Source organism: Oryzias melastigma, linkage group LG3 (assembly GCF_002922805.2).
Source record: "Oryzias melastigma strain HK-1 linkage group LG3, ASM292280v2, whole genome shotgun sequence".
Taxonomy (NCBI): Eukaryota; Metazoa; Chordata; class Actinopteri; order Beloniformes; family Adrianichthyidae; genus Oryzias; species Oryzias melastigma.
The window spans coordinates 30,675,824-30,701,956 of record NC_050514.1 but is presented as its reverse complement, the minus strand read 5'-3'; the positions used below and the strand labels follow the sequence as shown (position 1 = coordinate 30,701,956).

The following is a 26,133-nucleotide window of genomic DNA, read 5'->3' as shown; positions in this document are numbered from 1 at the left end:
GGAGCGGAGGGATAACACCCACCTGTCGCACGGCAACGGTCTAAAGCGGTTCCCCACGGTGTTTAATTTTTTCCCTTGTAGTATTAAATTATTTATTTGAGTCGTTCAGAAACTTATCCGAGGATGACGGACGCTTTAATACCGAACGGCATCGACGACAGTGGAGGAAATCTCAGTTACTTCAGAAAGGTACGGACTACTTTTCTTTCTCATATCTTAGAAAAGCAATATTTATTTCCGCTTTTATCTTTTTCCTAAACTTATTTAGGGCCTAAAATATTTATTATTATTTTCTAAGATAGTTTATATCAAAACTTTATATTTCATATCACATCTACATATGTATATATTAGTCTTAAAGCAGCAGGTTAAAGGTTAGATGCTAGCTAAATAGTTTGATTAACAGTAGCTAGCTGTTAGCATCAGGTGCCTGTGGGGGTGCACGCTCCAGGAATAGCTTTATCTACACAATGATTATCAGTTTCCTGTCTAAATGTGTGACTTCCCTGATTGACTAACAACAAACCCACAGATAGGCCTTTAATTATGACGTTTTAGCCACTTATTCTGTTTATCACAGGCTGACAGATGAGCTCACAATCAAATATATATTTTTTCCTGTCATGTGAACTGTCCTGCTTCACGTTTTAGTGAGAACTGTGATGTTTTCCAGAGCTTTGTTTAGTCTGGGGTCTCAGGAGAGACAGTTGGCAGAGGTTCTGAGATTATCTAATGTGTTTTTACAGTGTTTCCTGTCTGCCACCCTGTAGTCTTATGGTTTCACATATACATGGGTTACTCTCCACACAGGCATTTTTTTTGTTTAGATGGATATCAGAGCGTAGCTTTTGTGCCTTTAAATCCCCTGAATCCCCCTCTCAATGCTGTCTGGATAGAGGCTATGTGCCATGCTTCCTGTGTCTATAAAAAGGTCAGTGGGAGGCAGGGTTTGACACAGGACATGATGGAAAACCCACAAAATATTACCTTGATGGCTGTAGGAAAATTTTTACTTGACTTTTATGGTTTCCTTTCTCTTTTGCATCTTCTTATTAAAAACTAGTCAACTTCCTTTGTTTTAAAGTATTAGGAAACGTTTAGGTCCAGAGTGATCCGCGATGACCTTCCATTTCCTCATACCCCCCCCACAAAATGAGTTTGTGGGGTTCCAAGGAGCTGTCTTGGGTTCAGGGCTTCCTTCCCAGCTCTCCGCAGTTTCACCTCCTGTCAGCTGAGGTCTGACTGGATGGCTGCTGGATAATGGAAAAGATCGCTGCTAAAACTGCCAAATCGGCACGATTCTCCTCCTCATCCTCTTCGACCAGCTCGAGCATTGACGTAGCGTTCGGCCTGAGGCTGTCCCTCCGCCAGACCACAAACACAAATTGACAACATGTGCTGTGGTCCACGAAGACGGGGAGACATTCCCTCAGCAGGATTAATGGGAGATGCAGATCGAATGCTGACTTGCTTATATTTAGTTTGATGAATCAAATCTTGCTGTGATCTCCCTCAAATCATCTTATCGGTTGTTGTAGTCCATAAATCGGTCACCTGATGCCCCCATCCTGGCATAGCGCCATCCTTAATCACCACTTGCATAAACTAAGCGTCCCATCAACCATTGCTCCACATGTTCTTTATGAAATGCTCACATTGATCGGCTTTGAGCTCTCTTCTAATGAAGTGTTCAGTACCCTCACAGAGGAAGGTTCAAGTATCAGATTTGGGTTCAGTTTCCTGTGCAAATAAGTAAAAAGAAAACCTTTTTCTGCACTTTGGGAATGACATGAGGCTTCAGAAACATTCGGTTAAAGTCGAGTTTGTTCTGTTCGGACACATAAAAACCAAGGTCATCAGTCGGCCTTTTTGAATTGTGTACTAAATTTAGAAATGGAAACTTGCTGTTATGGTAACTATCAAACATATACCACTCCCTCATCCTTTTGCATGAGTATACGCCTTGCAACGATGTAATGATTGAACGCCGTCATGCCGCCATCAGCACACGCCCGCTTTACATTGTGTGCCTCACGGTGCCGTCACTCCCACACAAGCTCCTCCGGCTCCAGCCTGGAAACAGCTGTGTTGTGTCGTAAACACGGCCGTCCTCAACTGAAATGGTTAATAGTTAAACTTGAAGTGTTTACTCTGGATTAACAAAGTGACTGCAGCAAGCGTGGTGGAAGAAAGTCACTGCTGCACCTCTAAGGTCAAACATGGCCTTTGCTGAAGAGATGAAATGTGTCCCTAGAGGATTACGGTGACCTCCTTCATCCTGTTCGGCTCTCCTCTGTCTAAAACCTGACAGCTCAACAACATCTCATTGACATGATCATAAAAACGTCTGATATCAGAAGTTTGATGACAGCTGACTGGTAGATAGGAAGCTTCATATTCAGTGATGAGAGCCAGTGGGTGATGTCTAAGTAAGCAGCTTTGGAGAAGTATTGTAATTTTCCAGGAAAATCATCTGTTGAAGTCGACAAACCCATTTTTAGGACACTGCTCATGATGACGGCACGACTCTGAAATGTTGTCAAGTGTCTTTAAGATTGAGTCATTGTTGTGTGTGTCATTGTGGTGCTACTACTGCTCAAGCTGAAACAAAAACCTACATAAACACAAGTTTTAATGTGACATGAACCATTTGAACATGTATTTTGATGGATTATTTTTATTTTATTGATAATGTAAGTTTTAAAAAGGCCACTGGTGTCCTTCTAGAAACTGAACTCTGTTTTTTTTTTAAACTCTGACCCTTTGTCTCCTGCTGATGACTGTAAACTGACTGGTTTTTCTGTGCCGACTGGTTCTCCTACATGTTGCATTTTTCTTGTTTTGCCTTGCAAATCTGACTGACCACGGAGCTGCGGTGCTCTGTTACTGTTGTGAGTGACAGCTTAGTGAACCAGGCAGTCATGAGGCCACGAGGGGAAAGTCTCAGACAAGCATTTATTTCAGATGAAAACACTCAGATTAAACGTGAAATCGACTAACCATTTAATCATAAAAATTGCGTTTTTAATTTCTCCTCTTTGCAGGGATCTAACCCGCTGGCGCAGACGGGACGGAGTAAGCTGCAGAAGGAGCGAGCCGTTCTGAACCAGCAGATCATCAAACAGATGAGGATTAGGGCCGGAGCTGAGAACCTGCTGAAGTGAGACCCCAGTCACGCACAAACGGGAATCCTTCCGAAAGACATGCAAATGAGAAAAGGGCTTGTCAGGATCACACCTGTCAGGAACACAAATTTGAATTTGTTTCACAAGAGCATCAGAATGCATCTGTTTGTTGGTTCTGTCCCTGTAGGGGTGCATTTCCTTCAGTAAAAACGATTTATTAAGTCTTCTTCAGTGATAGTTTCGGGTCTATTTAACCTGGAAAAAAAACATTGTGACTTCCAAGTTTAGAGAATAACTTGTTTTTAATCCTTCCTGTCACCTTTCTTTAATGGCCCAATGCACCTTCATTCTGCCCAGTGTAGGAGGACAAATGAGTGTTGTTTTAAGCAGATGTGCTTCTGATGTCTGACTTTAGACCTGTTGTGCATAAACGGGGGAAAGACACAATGATGGAGCACCTTTCTCTGAGCTGCACACCTCTCTGCTGTCGCTCAGAATGTGTCGCAATGTTGTTTTTTTGTTGTGCTTGTATGACTCCCTCCACTCACCTGAACAGCACCTGTGTAACAAAACACAATCCTACCGAGTGACCCGTCTGCTGCTTCCCAAAGCTCTAATATCTACAGTTCCTGTGGTTCTGATGCATAAAATCACATAAAACCTGCATTATGAGGCTAAACCCTCTTAATAAATTCAGTCCACAAACTTGACCTCACTATGGCTTTTCCATCTAAGAGGAATATTACTCTAAAATCTGGAAAGTCCGGCAGCTGTTTGCTTTGAAATCGAAAGAAAAAGAGAGCAGAAGCCATTAATGTAAGTTATCTAAAAGAAAACACAACAAAGCTGGTAGTTTGCCTTCTATCTAGCTAATGTCATGGGAGTAGAATTTTATATTTGCGCACATGAAGTTCACATCTTCTTATTTTTGTCTTTACATAATTTTTTGGCTGGTAAGAAATCAATCTGGTATTTTTTTTCTCCTTGTTATTATGGTACTAGCAGGTATTAACATGTCTGTGAACAGATGTTATCACCACACCGACTACATCCTGCCAAGTGAAGGAGGCACACAAGCTGTAGACACAAAAACCCTGGCCCGGTTCTGCCATAGGTGTGGTTCAGGGTCCAGCAGCTGCTGCGGCAGAGCTTACCGCTGCAGGATGGTCTTCAGTTCATGCGTCGGCCTGCTGTCCGCCTCGGTTCTCTGCATTCCTCCAGGAGCTCACATAACTCACAAAACACTGGGGGGCAAAGGCGTCTTCTGTGTTTATGTGCAACTTTAGCCTCTTGCTGTGGTCTCAGGAGCCCAAAGATCCGTCTGGGTTCAGTACTTAAGACAAACTACAGATTATATGTTCACAGAATGATAATCCTAAACAAATCTTTTCATTTTGATGGTTTTATTTGTGAGATTTTTGATTTTCTAATTTGTAATCCTTCAAAAATCAGTGGTATTTCTCTTTTATTTCCTTCATGTTTAAAATTAAATTTAGTTTCCTTTTCAAAATAATTTAAAAGAACTTCAAAAGAGGGACAGAAAAAATGTCGGATTGAAGCCTGCTGATCGCTAACAAAGTTGTCAGTCTGCCAACAAGCATGAAGCAGTCTTTCCAGAGGACAGAACCGGGAAGACTGCAGTCTAACCGCACTCGCTGGTGTAGAGACGGGTTCCCACGCACTGCACGGTGATATTAGACGTTTCAATTGGTTTTTAATCACAGGCTTTGAGCTGGTTTGCATCTGTTCTGTCCAAAACCACAGCACCTCAACCACTTTTTCCTGAAGCAGCCTCATCTGTCAGCCAAAACGACAGGGGCAGGCTGTGGTCCTGATGTCTTCTATTCAGGTTCTGAGGAGTCCAACAGAAGCAGAATGTTTGGGAACCCCACAGATCACAATTCAGCCTAAAAAGGATATTTTGTGTAGTGTCATGGAAGGCTGCAGTCAGCTGACAGACGTGTTTTGCTTTCCTGTGACACGTCAGCCTGAAACACTGATTTGGTAAAGAGACGAGGTTTCAGTGTTATCTTGTATGACAGACGTGCACGTCAGATCACACACAAGACTGCCTCCGTGATGACAGCTTTATCTATCCTGTGCAGCGATCCAAACCCTTCTCCATTACAAACTCTATTAAATATCTAAAAAGAAAATGTTTGCAAAAATTGTTAAATTAAAAACAATAACATTTTCCTGCAAAATGCTTAAAAAAAGATCAAGGATTGATGATTGAAAACATGTAGAGAGCAGCAGTTACATGCTGTACCATGCTTAACAAGTCCCGCTCTGACCTCTGACCCCCACCAACACGAATGTTGCACCGAGCAGCACATGACGTTTGCTGCAGGGAACCTCAAGTACGTGTCAAGGTTCTGGAACAAGAGCTCCAGATCAGCCAAAAAAAGTTGTTTTAACAACCAACTACAAGGAAGTTTGCTTCCAAGTAAAAGAGAAAATGTTTTCTTTTGTTCATCTTTAAGGTAGATTATTGTTTTCATTTCCTCTTGTTTTCTTATTCATTATGAGAAAATTGTCCCTTCGAACTGCTGAATTGTGAAGTGCCGGGCTAGAATAATTTTCACAAATGCATCTTTTGATCAGTAACCCAAAGTTTCTTTTTAAAAAATATTTTAGAGAAAATGAATCGGTGCTAAACCTTTCAACAAATATTTAGATATTCAGAAGATCCCAACATTTTAAGATGATTTATATATTAGTCCTGAAAATTAAGGAGCACAGAAATGTTTAAAATAAAAGTTGAATTTCCTCTTGTCTGTTTTAGAGCGACGTCCAACAGCAAGGTTAAAGAGATGGTTCTTCTGGAGTTGAGTTATATAAACTCCAACCTGCAGCTGCTGATGGGACAGCTGGAGGCCCTCAACAGTTCAGTGGACGTCTATCAGAGCACGCAGTAAGTAAACTATCACTTCTTTCTCTCTCGTGTAGTTCATCTGCAGTGAAACTGGCATCAAAAGTGAGAATTATTTTCATAATAAGTAGCTTTTTAATGGTTTCGTGGCAGCTCTGTGAATTTCAGCTCAAAGTTTTCTGTGAAATCTCACGATATGATCTCTCCTAAATGTCCTATAAATGTGTATATTTCACTTCCTTTATTCTATTAGCTAAAGTTATGAATAAAAGGGAGAGCAGGAGAACAAGGACAGGTGGATGTGACTCCCCAGGGTACATTTTCAAACACTCATTCAAAAGAAAGATGCTTGAAGACGGAGGGGAAACAAAGAGGCCTGTGAAGGATGAGTTACACATTCAGAAATGCCCTCAACTAAGCCGGAAGCCTTGTTAAACTGGAACGACGGGCTTTAGTAGAACAAAACACAAAGAAACAAAGATAATGTAACACACACACACACACCAATGCAAACCACGATAATCATCTCGTAAAAAAAGCTTCCTGGCCAGTTTCATTGTCGGGTGTGGCCTGCTGTGCCAGCGATTAGAGCAGTTCTGGAGCTTTCTTTGTTTACAGACCTGGTTGATTTATTGGGTGTTGGTTAAAAAAAAAGGCATACGAAAGTGAGAAGGATCTAACATGGCCTCAATCAAGTGTTAACATACACAAAAGAAGCATCGAGTGATGCGGAAACACCAGTATGTGTTCATAAGCATCATAAGCACAAGATGTTCACATTCTTAAAAACACCAACAGGAAGGTTTTCGATTTATTAATTACAATTTTAATTAGTTTCAGCTTCCTGCTTACTTATTTAGCTAAACCAGATTTAGTGAATTTCCGTACAAACAGGAAAAAGTCTAAATATAGGTTTATTGAGCTGCAATGGCTCATGGGACCACACCACAGTCCTAAACATCTGCATTAGTAATGTTTGCACCACACTTTAAAGCCACAAATTATACCACGCTTCCACAAAACCCAACACGCACTCCTGCAGAGGTGTCCAAGTCCCCCCGACCACAACACGAGGACCACAGGCTGTGGAGGGTGGGTGGGGGGGTTGTGTGCTGGTAGCCGCGGTAACGGCCGTTACGTGTCCAGAGATCAAGGTGTTTGTTTCCCTTTGTTTAAACCCCAAAAGGCGAACTTGTGCTCTCGCTACCGTAATCCAGATTAGTGAGTTTGTCTTATGGATCACAGAGCATAAGAACCAGTTTAACCTAGTTTCAGTGAGTCGGTAGTCGGTCTGTAACGTGACAGACGGGCAGGACTCCCCTCCTAAGGCGATTAACTTCTGTCACCAGAACTCAGACATGAGATTTTGTGAAAGTGCTTTGTTTGTGTTTTATGACATTTCTCACAATTCTCTTCAACACTAAACATGTTTCAGTTTAAACTACAAAACCTTTATCGGTCATCTTTGTCCAGATGATTTCTGGAGAGTCAGTGAAATTTGAGTTTGTTGACAGGTGTTTCTGCTTTGTGGTGGCTTTTTATTTATGTTTCCTGAACAGCAGCAGAACTCAGTGGGATTTATGCGGGTTTGTTTGTGAGAAAAACAGTAACCCTCTGTAAGCTCCCGACTACCAGAGGAAACGAAATGTAAAAATTATTTTAAATCCACCAAAGACTACGGCCCAATCCAAATTCTTGAAAAAATGTTCCACTTTGGACAATAAAAAGTCAGTTTTTGACCAAACTGCTAAAGTTTGCTACACACAGAATTCAGTGCAAATAATGAAAATGTGTCTCTTTAGTTTTTCAGAATCCAACCAGATTTTTGTTTTATTTAAATTAAAGCTGAAGATTTTTAAAGTGATTTCTAGATGGGAAGTGAGGGTGCATTTACCGTGATGATTCCTAAAGATGGTTTCTTTGTGGGTCTGGTGTTTTTTTGGGCCCAATCCGAATTCTTCCCTTCTCCCTTCGATTTGATGGGGCAGTTAAAGTTCTAGTCGTGTCCGGAAAATGTATTTTTTAAATTTCCCCCTCCAAGCGGAGGGATACAAAGTCCTCCTTCGCGAGTGTCGGCTGCGTCACGCTGAGAAGCGCTTTTCTTCACGTGGGTGCGCTCTGAACCACAGAAGTTTACAGTTAAATGTACGTAATGACTTTGTGGTGTAGCATGACCTTTTTAAAGGGTAACCAAACCCTAAATGAACTTTTTTTGGCTTTTGACCTCTATGAATGGGGTTTTAAAAGTGCTGTCTGTTGTTCATTCCCGCCTTTTTTACAATTTATAAATTAAATTATTAACTTATAGTCATAAACCACCTGTGTGCTGCCCCCTACAGGTTGAAACGGGGTATTACAGTTGAATTTTGTGATTGGTCAGCTGCTGTAAGTCCCAGAAGTTTCATATCATCATGCTCTGAGCTCCAGTATAAAAGCCTGAAACAATAATAAAAATATCCTTATTTACCTCAAGCTAAACTCACTGTCACTGTCAATCACAGCCAGACCACAACTCCTCCGCTCATCCCACCTCCCCTCGTCTAGGCTGAGGGTGGAGTCGGCCTCCAACTGTCCTGTTTGGTTACACTTTAAGTTAAAAAAAAGCAGTCTTATTTACAATCAAGCGCTGGAAGCTCAGTGCTGGAAGCTCCGCGCTAACGCTAGCGCACCGGTGAATATTGGTGACGTCATCGAACAAAACTGACATCCGAAACATGAGACACTATTTTTTTCAGAACTCTCCGTTTGGAGGGTTAAATGAAGAAATCTGATTGAGCTTAAAATTCACATTTTGTATCATTGAAAAGCCCCAAATGTTTTTTGTAGATACCAAAAATAAACGGGCGTAAAAATGTCCTCTACAGAGGATACATTTGCATTGCTGGCAGTCAGGAGGTTAAGACAGCTGCCTCAGGGGAGAGTGTTTGTGCTCTAGTGTCCTCTGTTACGCTGGATTAAACTGATTAGAGCCTTGGTGTCAGGCTCTTGGAGACGCACCTGCTACTGAAAACCCTCCGCGGGCAGGTGTTTTACACCTTCAACATGCACAAAGAAGTCCATATATTTACACAAACTCTGAGAAATCTGTGAGGTATTTTCATTTCCAGCAGGTATTTGATTGAAATGGCCCTTGTTCTTTTCTTAGAATGAAACGCAATCCCACTGTGACGTTTAGAAACTCACACAAGCACTTTCTCCTCACCTTTCTAAGACCTTCCCACATCCTTTGAAAAGCTCGTTTCTGCCCCTTTTTTTCCTCTCACTCAAACCAGATTCAGCTGGTTTTAAGGAATGAGGCAATATTACTTCACGTTCCATTCGTCTTTATGCACTTACACTCGGGAGCATCCCTGTAAACATTTAAAGCTCCTGAGGAAAACACAAAATCTTTAACATACTGTAAATTTTCAATGGCTAACATGATCAAGGTCATTCCAGTAGATTCTGAAGGAGAAAAGCGGCTCATCGAGCCGCTTTTCTCCTTCAGAATCTACTGGAATGACGTTGATTATGTTAACGGTTGAAATGTTACAGTGAATCAGAGAATATAAACAGTGTTGATTTGAATTCTTTAATAAACAAAGCAGGAAGTTTGTATTTATTAGAAATAAAATTTAACATTTTAGCACAGATACATCTTAAAATATAGAACTAAAAAGCCAAAATTTATTATTTTAGGAAGCATTAGGAGAAAATGTATTTTTTTATTCTTTTTTTGCTATGAAACAAAAGTCAGACATTTTTTTATATATATATATATAATTTTTGGTCCAACTGGCAAAAACGAAGATAATTGGCCTTTGAACTACCAACCGAGTCCAAAATTGGTTCTTTAAATAAAATCTCTAATAACTGCTAATGGAATATCCATCTGTTTCATGTCTTCCCCCCCGTTTTCCCACAGACCGAGTGTGGAAATGTGTGCTTTAAAAAAGGAGGATTTTCTTAGGCTTTAAACATTTCAATATCTTCAGAGTTGGCAGAGCGGTCGTGTTCCTCCTCAAAGCTCTGCCTGTTCCGCACCAGAGGAAAGTCTCCAAGTCTTAATGGATCACAGTCCAGCTCCCATGCTGCCGTCAGAGTTCTGGTTCATGCGGGTTCTCTGTGACTCACAGAGCCAGCCTTCCACAGGAATGTGCTCTTATCAGCCAGTGATGAATGAGTGTGAGGCATTCTTCATCTGGACTCCGTGTTTCTGACAGCTTGTTCTGCAAATACTGTACCAAACCAGTTCACAGCAAAAGCAAAGAGTTTTTCAGAGCGGAGCATTGCCCTGTTTTCAGCCTGGGGGGGCATGCAGTTGTTCTTTACTGCCAGTGTTGGTTTCTCGTAAAAATCCGTCCAAACCTGCTTTCCATCTGTCACTAATGAGAACCTTTGAGTCGTCATGACCAGAAGCAGCGCTCCTGCTCTGACTCAGATCAAAGCAGAGCCTTTTTATGGAGCTCCTTCTAACTTAGGTTAAACTACTTAAGAGTAAAACTTACCTTTGGGACTTGTGAGGTAAAAAATGCTGCGTCCCTAAAGTAAATGGTGGATAATTGCCCTTTTTTAAGAAATTTAATGTTTAGTTGTCAGAATTTTCTGTTATGACACAAATGCATCTTAATATATAGTTTTAAGTCTTTCTTTTTTGCTTTTAGGGAAACCATCAACATTCCCTTGATTGCTCTGGGTCTGAAGGAGACAAAAGAAGTCGATTTCTCCACTCCCTTTAAGGTATGATAGAACCTTTCCTGCAGATATAAACCTAAACAAAGACTTTCGTATGGAATTAGACCTCAATACTTTTAAATCAACACAAACAGCTGAGCGTTTTTTCTGATCAGGGGTCAATTCTAGAGAAGAGATCCCTCCAAAATGACCCACATTTCACAGACTTGAGTATTTTCAGCTGAAATAAGTATTTGGGTCATGGCGTCTGCTCACCTGCCACACGTCCCTCCCAGCCATAACCTCCGAGCTGGAATTGCTCCCCCTGTGAGCTCCAGTGTGTTTGGCATCATTCCTGTTGGGCTTATTGCAACAGGGACCTCTGCAAAGCTCCTTCAGTACTGTGGCAACCCTGTATATGTCAGTCTGTCTGTTAACACCGATAAAGTCATAGTGAAAATCAGGTCAGCAGATATCGAAACTGTTGTTCAACAAAGTGCCCCCCCCGCTCCCAGTTTACAGTGTTGATGGAGGTGTGTGACTTTATGAGCTGCTCAGGGTTTATGGTGAAGCATATTTGTGGAGGTTATATGATTCGGCCCAACATCATGTATTCTCAGCAGATGTTCCTTGTTTTTGCAGGACTTCATTATGGATCACTACAATGAAGACGGCAAGAAGTTTGAAGATGAGATTGCTGACCTGATGGACCTGAGAGAGGTGTTTATTTTTAACATCTAACATTCAAGGGTAGCACAATAGGACACTTGGAGGCTGACTCTACTCTTAGCCCAGATTTGAAAAATAAAAAAAATGAAAAATTAAAAAGAAAAAGGAAGGGGGGGGGTAGCTACACTTGGTCTTTAATAATAGAAATCGATGCAGAGCAAAGTGATGCTAGTGACAGGGGGATACAAATTCTTTCAGGGGATACATATCTTGGTGCAACACCCGGCACAAATGCAAGTTTTACAAGACCGAAGGGGATTCATGTCTTAAGCTATGTCCGAATTCCCCCACACACACACTAAATAGTGCGTTCACCATTTTCTAGTGCTGTCTGAATCTAATAATTTCAAAAATTAGTGCACTCGAAATTTCCCAGAAGTCTTTGCGAATAACTAGCATGCATCAATGCTCACTAGATAGTAAATATAGACCACAATGCAATGCAGCTGAACAAGTTCAAACCAAAAAATTTGTTTAAATGTTTATTTTTTAATAAACCATCCACATTTTCACCATCGGAACACAGTGGAGTCGTAAATATACGTTGTGAAATGTTTGTATTGATTCGATTTTGACTTTGTGAAATCGGTGATGTCAGAAAAAGAAAGAAAAAGTAGTGAACATTGTGTCCGAATTACCTTTGAAATCCAGGGCACCTTATAGTATTTTAGCAGTTAGGGGGTGAATTCGGACATAACCTTAGAGTGGTAAAAGGCCTCTAACATCTTAACTAATAAAGGCTGACGTATTACGCTAACAATGATGAGTGAAAAGTTTATTCCAATGTTCATTCCAATTCATCACCAGGACAGATTTTGCTGAATTCCACTCCAATTCCACTCCAACCTCTGTTCCCTAACTTACAAGTCCACTGCAAAGTTGTGCAAGTCAGTAGATTTTTGACAACTGAACGACCGACCGTTACAGAATGGAAGATGGACGGGGCTTTTATACCGGAGCTGCAGAGCATGATGACATGAAACTTAAACCAGTTAACCAATCACAAAATTCAACTGTAGTACCTTGTTTCAACATGTAGGGGGCATCACACAGGCAGTTTTAGACGATAATTTCAAGAATTAAATATGTTTATTTTAAATTGTCCAAATGTGCATGTTGAGCTTCACAGACCTGCACTTCTTTACTCTCCACCACCGTGTTCAGCTGTAAAGTGAAAGCTGCCTGTTGGTTGACAGCCCAGGCAGCTTGTTGGAGCAAGAGCTCCGTGCGTTTTTACAACTCAAGTATTTCATGATTACAGACCGTCTGTCTGCTTTCATGTCTCAGGCATGCAGAACCCCAAGTCGGAGCGAGGCCGGGGTGGAGCTGCTGGAGAAGTACTACAACCACCTTCCACTGATTGAGAACAGATTCTTTTCTCCCACCCGACAGACCGGCATCTTCTTCACCTGGTGCGCCGCGGTCATAGCTGGTTTTCTATGGAAATGAATGTTTTTAGCTTGGCAAGTCGGAGTCAGGAGATCTTTTCCTGATTGTTGCCTCTTATGAATGAAGTAAAACAACATGTTTTTTTGATTTTCTTACATAGTTCTGACCCATAAGTACTGGAACTTGTGAAAAAAACGGGCCTTCATGACTCATTTCATTACAACTGTGCCTCAGAAATGCTTCTGAAATGTTATGGTTGTTGAGAATGTGGTTTGTTTGAACTCTTTTCAGCAAATTTCCTGTGTTTTCTGATAAAACATTGACTCAGAATCTACAGAATGATGTCAAAGCTAGTAGCATTTAAAGAGACGTGAATGTTTACAGATGATTTAACTGAGACAAAGCAATAAACAGGCTTTTATTGTGCTTTCATCAGGTTCTTCATGCCTGTTGTTTACACTCTTTCTTTCTTTAGTCAAGCAGTTCATGTTCTGTCCAACAAGAAGGTACTGATGGTTCCTGCTTTGCTCTGCAGGTACGATTCCTTCACAGGAGTGCCCGTGTGCCAGCAGAATCTGTCTCTGGAGAAGGCCAGCATCCTCTTCAACATGGCCGCCCTTTTCTCCCAGATCGGAACCCGCTGTAACCGTCAGGCCACGGCGGGCCTGGAGGAGGCCAGCTCATCCTTCCAGAAGGCTGCAGGTATGCAGGGTGGGGGGGCTATCAGTGGGAGGGTGGGGTGTGTCAAACAAAAACCCTGTCAGAAATAAACTGCAAGTCCTTTTGTTGAGTGAGGAGATGATTCTCAGAAAACTCCGATTAGTCTTCACAGAATTATGACCTGACAAAAACGCTGTTAAAGCACTGTAATTACAGCTCAAAGCCTGACTGAATCAACAGAGTGAAAACCTGAGCTCAGTGTTGAGGGCAGTGGCGCGTGTTTAACTTGTCCACAGCTCTTAGGTGCCAGATTTTTGAGTTTGAGCATGACAAGACAGTTTTAAGAATCCTTCAGACCTTCATCCAGGAGCTATAAACAACATTTTTCAGTTTATGGAATCGGCAGCATGGTACCTGGTGACCCTAAAGATCCACTCCGATCATCTTTTGGTTCATTTAAAGTGTTTTTATAATTAAGATAAGGCTGTTTTTAGCCAAAATCTAAAAAAATAGTAGTTTTCTAGGAAATTGTTTCTGCAGAGCGGAAGCAGTTCTTTAGAAATTTGAGTTATGGGCGAGACTGTCTGCCTGGTGCAACCCCGCCCCCCTTTCCCTTTCCTCTTGCGGAGCATGGAGCATCACAATTGAGCTCTTTTTCAAGCAACTTTAATTTTTCTGCTCCTGATTCACAACAATTTAAATTTAAGCTTAATTTTCTCTAAATACGTCCTCTTATCAGAAAAATGTCACAAGAATATATTAAAAGCACAATTTTCATCAGACTTGTGTTGCCGGATCAGCAAATTCCAAGTCTGTCTAGACTTGTGAAGCTCCAAAGTTCTGAACACGTTCTCCCTGATCTTAAACCGGCTCAGAAAATAACCCCAGACTACAGAGGTTAAACATCTTAAAAGATCAACACAGCTTTGAATATAAATGTTCTCAATTTAGAGGAAAGTTTTTTAGTAGATTTGAAATGTGATATAAAAAATGGTACCGTTCAAAGTCATTTGACCCAGTCACTCGTTTCCTCTTCAGGTATCCTGAACTACCTGAAGGAGACCTTCACCCACACTCCCAGCTACGACATGAGCCCCGCCATGCTCAGCATGCTCATCCGCCTCATGCTCGCTCAAGCTCAAGAGTGCCTGTTTGAGAAGTCAGTGCTGCGCGGCACAATGAAGAAGTTTAACGCTATGATAAAGGTCGCCCAGGAGGCTGCAAAGGTAAAAAAACTCAACCCTCATGTCAAGCCTGTATGGCAGCGTTTATCAACCAGTGTGCTGTTGCACCCTAGTGAGAGATGGTCGGGGTGCTTTCACTTATCTAAACACATTTTCCATCGCCAGGAAATCAGCTCTCATTTCATCCAAACGGGCCTGATTAACACCAAGTAGTTTGGGAAATGCAAGATCATAAAATACTTTTTTCTTTGTGTTTATTTGATTCTTTACATCAGGAGTGTCGAACTCAATCGGACAAGGGGCAAAAGTCTAAAACACACCTTAGATCGCGGACTGAAAAGGATAAACATTTATTGAACACTCTAAAGCTACATTTTAAAAACTTTGAAACAGTAACATTTTAACATAATTATGAACTAAATATATAACATTACCTGCGATAATGCTGGTGTGAATGCTGTAAGCTGAATTTGGCAGCTGAAGATGCTGAAATTGATAGATAAAAATGCTGAAGCTGATGGCTAGTTAAAATATTAGCTAAATGCCAAATTAGTAAAAAAAATAAATAAATAAATAAATAAAAAAAACTTAGGTTAACCAAAACAGCGAGCATGTAACTGAAAAATAGCTAAACTTCGAAACATCGTAAAAAACTGAAAAAAAACTAACTTAGCCAAAACAGTTAGCATGTAGCTGGAATATTTGCTAAACTACAAAATAACCTAAAACAATCATGGTAAAAGCCAAAATAGTCCAAAAAGCTAGCAGAATGCCCATTTCTAAAACTTTAAAAACTTAACTTTTTACATTAATATGAATAAAAACAGGCAGGAATATTATTCCAGAATAAATCAACTTAAACCTTAAATAACTTTCAATATTTTAGTCTCCATACAAAACAAATCTTGTCAAAATTATACATTAGAACTAAGTGCAAGATAACATCAGACCATTAATAAGAATAAGATCAAATGAGCCGGATAAAAAGGGCCGGATTGAATTACCTGGAGGGCCGGATCCGGCCCCCGGGCCTTGACTTTGACACATGTTATAGAGTTTCTCCTTTTCTACATTTTTGGATGCTGGGGTTCCGCATGATTTTTTTTTTTTTCTTAAGAAAGTGTTCCTTGGCCCAAAAACTGTTGCAAAAGACTGATCTATGGTACATCTTATTTTACTTAATTACCATCTTTTTCCTTTTTTCCTGGCAGGTGGCAGAAGTCTACGATCAAGTCCACCAGGGCATGATCCAGACGCAGCTCAAGGACAACGTCCCGCTGTTCTGGTCCACCATGACACAAGTGAAGACCAACCACTACAACTCCATGGCTCATTACTTTGTGGCAGTGGCGCTGCTGGACCACCAGTGTAAGAGCTTCATTCTGCTCAGCCTGCCCTGTTATCTCCAAGCGCTGGCACACGCCCCATTGGCAGCCCCACTCGTGTTGCGTAACAGCCGTCACAGACCGTTTCCTGGAGCGACTGACACAACAAAAACAGTCAAATCAGATAGATTGAGGGCCAGGATAGAGGGAATAACTCATAAATGTTTTTTGTCGTTTTATTACAGTTGATGTATTATAGGAAGATTTGGAGAGCCTGTTGAACTGTGGTTCTGGAATGAAGCTGAAGTGAATAGAAGAGTCTGTCTGCTCATTAACAGATTCCTGAGTGGACGAGCAAAATGAAGCTATTAAGCCCAGAACTGTAGACAAGAAGGCCTGAATGTGCATCGCTGCAGTAAACAAATCCACGTTTGGAATTTTGATGAAGCTTTTAAAAGCCTCTTAGCCTCTGAAAGTAGATTAAATAATTGATCTTCATGGATTCCTACTGGTTGTGTTTTTGCCTTTCAATAAACTTACTTTTTTGGTGTTTAACTGATGAGTTTGTGTGTTTAGTGGGTCCCAGAGACGACGAGGACCACCAGGAGAAGACGTTCTCTCAAGTGTACGATCAGTTTCCTGAGGGCTGGACTCCTCTGGACGTGCTGAAGCAGACGGAGCTGCGCGAGCGTCTCGGTAGGATTAAACGACAGCTCTGACCTCGTTTAGTCCACTCTCGCTTCCTAACCTCCACCTCTTTTTCTTCCCGTCTCAAAGGCAAAGCTCACATCCGTAAGGCCACAGTCGGCCACGAGGAGGCTCTGAGGATCTTCGACATGTGCCCGAACCTGAACAATCACGATGTTCTGCGGGAAATTCTAAAAACCAGCCACCACCACTCTCTCGACAAGTACAGCGAGTTTGAGAACGAGGAGGAATTCACCGACTACATGGAAGCCCCGAACGTCCTCTGTGAGTCGAAAACACGTAACTTTAAATCACTTTCAATTAATTTTAAACCACATTTTTCAAAACTTTAACTATTTTAGTGCAATTTACAAAAAAAAATACTTTTAGAGACTTTTATTTGACCCGATATAAATTAATAATACAAATTTAAAGATCATTTTAACAGCTGAGAGGAAGCTGGAAGAATTTATCTCAGGCTTCCTATAGAAAATGCCAGAATAGAACACACATCTGCTTTGATTTATAACAAATAAAAGCCTTTCAAATTATTGTGACCGCATCATGGAGCCTATTGGGAAGAACTGAGGGGTCCACCTGTGTCGTAAGCTGGAAAAACTTATTTCATGAATACATTTGTGAGAGAAAACCTGAACTAAACCCTGAAACTGGATGTGTTTGCTCAGCCTTAAGGAACTCATTCTTGTCTTTTAAATTGAATATGGCTCATTCTTATGTGACATTTCAGTTTTATTTATGCCCTTTTTTTATCTGATTTTTTTTTTAATGCTTCTGAAAATACAATTTAATACAATTCTATTTCCCCTATTTACTGTATTTGGCTAATGTTAATTTGTGTTATCAAGATAAACTCAAAAAATGTGTCAAATTAAGTGTAAAAGCCCAAATGAACATTTCTCCTGGGTTCTCGATGGGTTAATTATGAGAAGGGTAACCCTCCTGGTGCCTCAGAAAGCTAAAGTCTGGAGGCTGTGTGTGATTCTGGAAGGAGATGAGCCTTCTGGGCTTTAATGGTTTAATGTTTTTCCTTCTGATGTACTTTCTATAGCTGGTATTTGTCCTGCAGCTTCATCTCTGCACACTGGAGTGAGTTCACGGCATCCAAACTGCTGGTTTAGTCAGTTCTGGTGTTTCGGTTTTTGTCAGAATTAACTTTCCTTATAACCGACAACAGTCCTCTGACTGAATCTTTTCAGCTTCAGCAAACCCCCCAGAGGAGCTGGAGACCTTTGTTTGCTGCTGATGATGTTCCTGTTCTTCACTCCCAGCCCTGCATTCCTGCAGGAGAACAGTTTACTGACAGATCCGTGAAGTTAAAGTGTCTTTTCTTTGTCTCCTTCAGCTAAAACAGAACGTAAAGCAGAGATGGAGATTCCCTCAACGTCAAAGGTGAAGGTCAAAGACTTTTTCCACCGACTGGTATGTGGGTTACTAATATTTTCTCACTCACATCAAACTTTCAGACACAGAGGTTGGTTCATTCATTAAGTGACACAAGTTGGCACCACATTTGTGCCAGTTTTTTATTTTTTTTTAAGTTAATTCATGTCATTTTTGAATACAACCAACCCAGACCTCCTGGAGGATTTGGTTCATTTTCTAAGCACCAAATCCTCCAGGAAGCTGAACTAACACTAACAGGATGTGGTGTTGCCTGAGTTATTGTGGAGCAGAGCCTCCAAACATTCATTTGCTGGAGAATTGATGGTTACTTTTACAGGTTTGGCGTTCATCCATCTAAACAATAACCAATAAACTTTTCCTACTTAAATAACTTTCCGAAGCTAACTGCATGAAACCAGTTTTTCTCTGGTCGATGGGTGGTTGTTGAGTCTGAATCTGACATCCTTTGGTGAACAGTTACTGCCCACAAACATGAAAGACCTTCTATAACTCCACATTTTCTTCTTAAACTAATTTATATCTTTTTAAAAAAGACTTTACCTAATGACAGATGCTAAAAAGAAATGCATCTGTAAAAAGTGGTATTTGTCATGTGTCTATTGGTGTACGGTAAAATAGTTGTAGTTTTTTGTTTTTTTGCGTCAGTTCATTCAGTTTTTTTGTCCCTGGTTTAATTCTTGAGGATTGATGGAGGTTTTTGTTTGTTGCCTTCAGCTGCAGATGACAGATTTATTCCATCAGCTCTGTTTTGGCGTCTTTGTCCTGCTGAGTCATTGAATTCTATTCATTCTAATTCTATCTGCGGTTCACACCTGGTTCCTCTTCCAGTCTTCCTTTTAAATCTTTTAGAATTGGACATGATGTTACAGAATGATTCCTGTTTAAATCTGTTTAAGATTGGTTTTCCTCACAGCTAAAGCAGAAATGAGGACAGATCAGAGACTTCTTTCATTTCTTCTTTTCTGCTTCCAAGTCATTAAAGCTTCTCTGAATCTTTTTCAAATCATTTTTCTTTAAAGGGATGTTTATTTTTTTTCTTTTAGATATTTCGTGATCATCATTTTTCTATTTCCCTTTAAAAACAGGAAATGCCTATTTAAATGTAATGATCAAGACGAGTCAAAGGAACCAACAAAATAAAAACACAGGAACAATAAAAATAAAAAAAGGATTTAAGAAATTGTAGATAATGATTTGAAATGAGCCACAGATGAACCTGTGATCTCCAAAAACTGCTCTTTTCACTGTTTGGGACTCAAAAAGTCTTTTATAAATTTTATTGAGTTTTGTTCTAAAAATAACCCACAACAGGTGTAATCTGTGAAGCAGTCATCTTTATTTTTTACTATAATTCTAGATATTTGAATGCCGTAAAATCCCAGACACTTTCCCCAGACAGACATGAACATCCTCTCACTTTTCTCTCTTTTTTTCAAGTTCAAGCCTTTATAGAAATAAATCCAGGATTATAGAATGAAAACAAAAATCAGATCACAATGGAAGATTTATTAACCTGAAAAAATTCTGTACAGCAAACAGGGGAGATTGACTGACAATAATCTACAGCCAATCAGGACACAGAACAAAATACTTGCCAAAAAAGAAGCAAAATGACGCTGAGAAAAATCTGCTAAAGGTGAAGCGTGTCGTAACAAGTGAATACTGTAATTACTAGTATACATTATCTACTACATGTAAAATATAGAGGTTAGTGATGTAGTGTTCAATGTCCCACTCCAACCACATTTTTATTTACCTTAAAATCGTTCCCAGTCATTTTTTTTTTATTTATGATTATGAAGTTTTTAGCCAAAAGAAAAAAGCCTTTCTTATTTTTAGCAGAAACTCATTCAAAATACAATTCTGAGTTGTGGGTGGGACTGTTGACACAGAGAAGCCCGCCCCCCTCCCTGTCGCTGAGAGTTCTGTTTGCCCTTATAGCCTCAAGCTAACAGTAGCAGCGCAAAAATAACGACGAGCGATATCGGATCAATCCAGCCGTACGGTTCTGAGCCAGAATCACAATTCCCTACAGCACGAGTGCTGAACGCTCATCATGTCTCTGACACCTAAGCGTGAGCATGCCAAGGTGAGAGGAGACTTTGACACGCCCATTTCTGTAGCTGCGTCGTTAGCCTGAGCCTTTTCTAGCATCTGGTTTTCTGATCCATAGCAGTTTGAATTGTGAAATACTCAGAAAGGCAGTCTTGATCATAAATTATTGTATACAGAAACTATACTTTGAGAAAAATGCTACAAGATCATGTTAAAAATAGGGCTGTCAACTTTTAATTAAAAAATAATTAATGCGTTAATATTTAACACAGATTAATTACACGGCAGAAGCAACAGTCTCCGCGTTGCATCAGACGGTTCAGGGTTCTATGGTGTGCGTTTATTTCTGAAAATACAAACTTCGTCGGACACTAACCCGCTTATAACATGTTCACTAACAAAAAAAAGATTCCAGAGATTTTTAGTATTTTATTCTTATTTTCAGTTTAAAACACTTTCTCACAAAAACCGGACTCTTTAATTGGTGGTGGTGGTTGACACGGTAACGCGAGAATGCGTCACTGGGCCGACACAACTCGACTGCGGCAGCAAAGGAAAGCGATATAAATTCTGAAAAAAAAGTAAAATAAGATGAAACATACTTTCAGGGGGAAATTCCACTTCTTACCATTTGTTTTTGTCTAGAAGATAAAGCAAAAAGTTTGTTTTAAAGAAGCCTGCGCAGTGACACAGAACATTTGGGATCTGTGACTGGATCTTCTTTTTTAGGTGGGCATCAAAACCCAGCAGCCAATCAGATTTGAGGATTCACCCGAGCCATTTAAAGTGCAGAAACACAATGTTTGATTTTTCTAACTGTTCGTCAGCATCTCTGTTTTCTTGGAGTAAAACTGCAGACATAAAAGTCTATACCGTTCTTCTCATCTTACTGTTGATGTGTTTTATGCTCACAAATTACTCTTGGGGGATATCTGAGTTAACACTTTGCAAATTATAAAAATGAAGGAAAAATATTTTCTGGCCTTTTTTGGTTCGAAAGCTGCATATTGTTTTATAAAATGTACCTAATAAAACATTGTGATGAATTGTGGTTAATCACAATCCAAAAGTGTGATTAATTTGCTAAAACACATCATAGGTGTGAACAGGAGAATTAAACTCAATAAATGCGATAAAAAGTGTAGCATTTGCATATCTGGAGGTCACATGACCTTCATTCACCTCCTCTGGTTTGAGTTCTCTACCCCCCATGATTATGAGGTTGTTCCTCCTGGAATAACAGGTCACCTGTCAGGAAGAAGAAATGGGTTTTCAGTTTTCTGCAGGCGTTGGTCCGCAGTAAACAGGATATTAATGTCTGGAGAAGCTGCAGACGCATTAACTCGGCTTTCCCTCTGTGTCCACGCAGGGTCCTCTCACAGTCTTCTCTGCCAAGCAGCACTGGTCACCCCCACGGACAATGAGGATTTGTCATGAGGATCGAGACCTGGGCTTTACCCTGAAAGGGGGCGCACCGGTGCAGGTGGTGTCCCTGGACCCCCTCTCTTTGGCCGCTGTAAGTTCCTCCGGTGTTTGGATGAGAAGGTTTTATAGAAATAAAACCTGCTTCTTTTTTCAGTGTCATACCAAAATCATTTAGAATAATAAACACATTTAATTTACACTTCAGGAATGTGTGGGTATTGAGAGAATAAAACCCACTCGCCTCACAAAATCCTGTCTGTTCAGGTTACATGAAGCAAATCTCCAAAACCTGCTCAGGATTCAGGCCCCGCCCCCCTCCCCGCTGCCAGGCTGCCTACTAATTTAATTAAGAAATGGGAGTATTTACACTCTGCAATCCTTTGCAGCCTGACAGCTCATTAAGAGGTGCCGACAAAGAGCAGAGTCTTATTAGGCCCAGCAGGCTATACAGACACAGATTAGGAATATTACGTAAACCCAACGAGCCCAGACTCTGTAACTTTAATGCCACAATCAGCCAGACTTTTATTGAAAAAGGAGTCAGTCCAAAGAGAGGAGGAATTTAGAACCAGTCAACCTGTCAACATCTCCTGCTGAGTCCAGAGATGTGTTCAGGAGTAAACTTCAGTGTTTATCCAGTAATTTCTGTTAATCTGAGTGTTAAATGGTTTATATAGTATAGAATCAACTCTTTGAGCTTTTAAGTATTTTATAGTGTTAATTTTTCACAAAAATGACCCCAAAGTGTATTTAGATCTATTCACATATGTTTGAGCATTCCTCTAAAACCCCAGCCCATCCCAATCCACGAAAATGAGTAGGTCCTCACATTGTGACATCACAAAGTGAGGAACAGCCCCTTCCAGGAAGAGTCTGTGCTGTTAGCTCCGCCCCCAGGCTAACAGTCAAAAAGTTGAAGGCGAGGTGGACTAAAATTCTGCTGATCCTTACAGCAAAAGATTCTAAATAATCCAGCGACCTGATGGATCAGAATTACATGTACAGTACTCTGAAAGACGACGGTCGCCGTGGCGATGAGCGGTGAAATCCGGGTTTCCTCCGCTTATGTAAAAAAATGTACGAAATTATTTTTATGCCAGCATATTCCAGCAGAAGTCACAGTTTTGAGATAAAAATGTTCAAAATTGCAAACAAAATGTAAAGTTTTAAGAATAAAACGTCATAATTTTCAAATGAAAACATTTAGTATTTGCTTTAAAAAAATATTTTTGCAATTGCAACACAAATGTTTTCAGATGCGTCGTGTCTCATCTGGTTTGATTTTGCGCCGATATTTCAGTTTCGTGTTATGTCTGTTGCTTCCTGCTGATTCAGACACCTGAACGGTTTTAAAAGTTCCGGTTCAGCTACATGTAGCAGTGTTGGAAATAAACAGCACTTTACTTTCTCAAACATACATATGGAACATTACTGGTCAAGACACATTTATGGTGGAGTTTCTTCCTGTACTGAAAACTGTTTGTTGTGAAAATCAGACAATGTTAAGTGTTGGAAAAATAGTTTTTAAATTACCAAAAGAAAAGCGCCATCAATTTTCTAGGTTTAAAGCAACTTTTATATGAGTTACAGCTACAGTGCTTAATGTTCTGATCATTAATATAATGTATTTTAGAATTTTATTTGTGTGAAAGATGTATCAATATTCAGATAAAGTCATATTAGTTAAAAATATTAAAATATTCTCTCTGGTACTGTCTGGGAATATATTAAGACGTTTATCGTGCTGCTCTTTCCTGTCTAACTCCTGTTTCTTCTTCTGCTGGTATCAGAGAGACGGGCTCAAAGAGGGAGACTACATTATTGCTGTGGGCGAAACTGAGTGCAAATGGATGAGCGTGACTGAAGTGATGCGCCTTTTGAAGGATGTGGATGAGGAGGGCATCGACATCCAGGTGGTCACCATGATGGACACCAACACTTCCATGGTAACGCTTTATTATTTTGTATAAATCCTCCAAGTATTAATAATCAGAACACAGCTGATTCATAAATAGACTTTATAAAATGTTCTTATTTATTACATTTTTACAAATGAAAGTCAATTGTTAGTAGAATTGACTTTTAGGACTCGGGTAAATTTTTTTAGGCTATTTTGTAGTTTAGTTAATATTTCAGCTACATGCTAGATGTTTTGGCTAATTTAGGCTTTTTTAAAACATTTTTAGATTGTTTTAGAGTTTAGCTAATATTTACATGCTAGCTGTTTTTGGCTAATTTAGGTTTTTTGTTTTTGTTTTTAGGATAATTTGAAGTTTAGCTATTTTTTCAGCTATGTGCTAGCTGTTATCGCTAACCTAAATTTTTTTTTTTATGTTTTTTAGGCTAACTTGGCATTTAGAGAATATTTTATCTGGCCATCAGCTTCAGCGTTTTTAGTTATCAATTTCAGCATCTTCATTGACCAAATTCAGCTTACAGCTTTCACACTATCATTATCAAAGGTAATGCTATATAGTTTATAGTTATGTTTAAAAGTTATGGTTTTAAAGTTTAAAAATGTAGTTTTGGAGTCTTCAATAAATGTTCATCCTGTTCGGCCCGCGACCTAAGGTGTGTTTTGGATTTTGGCCCCCTGTGCGATTGAGTTTGATACTCCTGCTTTAAATAATTAAAAAACAAAAATCATAAATAAATCATTTCAGGACTAAAAGCAGAAAACAATCATTTAAAGGCCATAAATAAGAGTTTATGTTGTTATTTTACAAGCAGCTCTGACGAAATCTTTTCTGTGTCCGACCAGCCGGCCAAGAGCGCCACCTTCAGTGGGAATCTGCCCAAGACCTACTCCATGATTTGTCTGGCGCATGACGACGAAGACAAGAACCCCAAGTCTCGCAAGGTGACCAAGAAGTCCTCGTTCCTCAGCTGGGGTCTGAAGAACAAGATGAAGAGCACCAGCACCATCAGCCTCCCCACGGCTGACTACTCCGGCGGTTTTCCCTGGAACAAGCACCTTCCCAGCTTCCCCAGCTCCAGCGCCTACAACAGCGAAAGCTTATTCTGAGCCCGCTCCCTGTCAGACCTGCTCGCTTCACTGCAAGTGCCTCTCAGTGCTTCTGCTGACGACGCAGAGACTTCACCGCCACACAAACGAACCAGGAGGGTGCCTGTATAGTTCAGCTTCCCATCATACAGCAGAGTTCTGAACTCAAAGCGTGATGAGTAAAGCTGAGTGCCATCCCAGTGTGTCGCTCAGAACCAGATCTGTCCAACAAACTTTCCACCTGCCACTTTTACAGTGACACAACTTCAATGTGGATTTTCTTTGCTTTCAGGCTTAAATTTTCTTGTCACTTTTGAAAAGTCCAAACTTAAAAGCATCGTAAAAGTTAAAGAGCTCCATCTGCCGCTCCGTTCTGTCTCTGACGATGTTTGTGAAAGTTTTTGCCATATTTGTTCCTAAAAACTTCTGTATATTTAAGGTTACTAAAGCTCACCGCTAAATGTTAGACCGTCGTTTTGTTTCTCTTTGCCCGGGGATCGTTGGAGTTTGCAATATCTTATAAGCTGCTAAAGGTCACACATGTATAGGTTTTATTTTTGTTGTTCTGTGTTTTTAACTTTTAAGGATTGTGGTTTCAGCAGAGTGCCATACAACACACAGACTGGGGTTTTATGTTACACTCTCACGCCAGGTTCTGCTTCTTCTCATCTGCATCTAGCAGGAAATGTGCATTAATGTGAATCTAGATCTTATCGTGTCTCCAGAAGGGAAATATTCGCACCAACAAAACTGACATTGGGTTTTAGCTATTCGTCTGTCTTTCTGTCACCTCTCACATTTGACTGACACTTTGCTGTGTTGGACTACCTCTTTATCTACAAAGTAGATTCTTGTACACATTTGATAATCAAATTATTTATGTAATAAAAAATATATATATCTGAAAGTTGTAGTTCTAGTTTATTTTGTTAAGTGTTGAATTGTTGCACAGTGGATTTCTTGCTCACTTGAAGGAATGTATTTAATGAACTTAATCTTTTATTATTACACTATAGTAATTCAATTTACAAGGTTTAAAAACTAATCATGTTTAGGTGGTAACAAATAAAATATGCTTTATTGCATTTGTGTTCTTACATTTATGTCTCAAGTGCCATTTATGCCGGATCATTAAGTGAAATGTCAAAATGTAAAAATTGTGCAATGATTTTTGCTGAATGCATGTTAGTATTGGATTGTCTGCATCTGTTCCTGCAGTGACGATATACTTCATTATCTGGTTTTCTTTATCTTACAGATTATGTTGCTCTGTCAAGCATTGTATTCATGTAAACTTCAATAAAATAATTTTAAAAATATCTGAGCTACCTTTAGTCTCTGAGATCACCTGACATCCTAATCCCAAAGTAAATTCACGAACTATAAGAAATGGAATTACATTGTTTTGAGTTTGTTCACATACTGTAAGCATGTGACTAAAGGTGGTGTCAATATGTTATGTTGAACTTTGTGAAACATTTTCTTAAAAAATACCTCAAATGTTGTTTTAAGATTTGCACAAAAATCTTTATTTACATTGAATTTTTATCATATTGACTTATGTAAAAAAAAAACTTTATTTCAGAGAAAAAAGAACAGT

At 39.9% G+C, this 26,133-nt stretch overlaps 1 protein-coding gene across 2 annotated transcripts; it reads left to right on the top strand.

Moving 5' to 3' along the window:
• The first annotated feature begins 51 nt into the window (after positions 1-51).
• On the top strand, positions 52-25,844 carry rhpn2 (rhophilin, Rho GTPase binding protein 2). Of its 2 annotated transcripts, none has more exons than XM_024295246.2 (15): positions 52-189; positions 3,045-3,160; positions 5,911-6,039; positions 10,641-10,716; positions 11,293-11,370; positions 12,667-12,791; positions 13,304-13,470; positions 14,467-14,654; positions 15,824-15,980; positions 16,514-16,633; positions 16,715-16,909; positions 17,988-18,034; positions 21,474-21,620; positions 23,320-23,475; positions 24,291-25,844. In XM_024295246.2, exons 1-15 carry the CDS (start codon positions 124-126, stop codon positions 24,552-24,554), a joined length of 2,031 nt encoding a protein of 676 aa, XP_024151014.1. In that variant the 5' UTR covers positions 52-123; the 3' UTR covers positions 24,555-25,844. The 2 variants fall into 2 exon arrangements, with proteins under 2 accessions (XP_024151014.1, XP_024151013.1); XM_024295245.2 differs by having other exon boundaries at positions 17,988-18,064.
• Positions 25,845-26,133: the final 289 nt, after the last annotated feature.

What these genes read in the sequence shown, in the direction of transcription:
- rhpn2 (XM_024295245.2), top strand. Translation starts at nt 124, where the DNA reads ATGACGGACGCTTTAATACCGAACGGCATCGACGACAGTGGAGGAAAT. An exon ending in ATCCTTCCAGAAGGCTGCAG is followed by an intron (nt 13,471 to 14,466) that starts GTATGCAGGGTG and finishes TTTCCTCTTCAG; the next exon opens with GTATCCTGAACTACCTGAAG. An exon ending in GGAAGCCCCGAACGTCCTCT is followed by an intron (nt 16,910 to 17,987) that starts GTGAGTCGAAAA and finishes TGTCTCCTTCAG; the next exon opens with CTAAAACAGAACGTAAAGCA.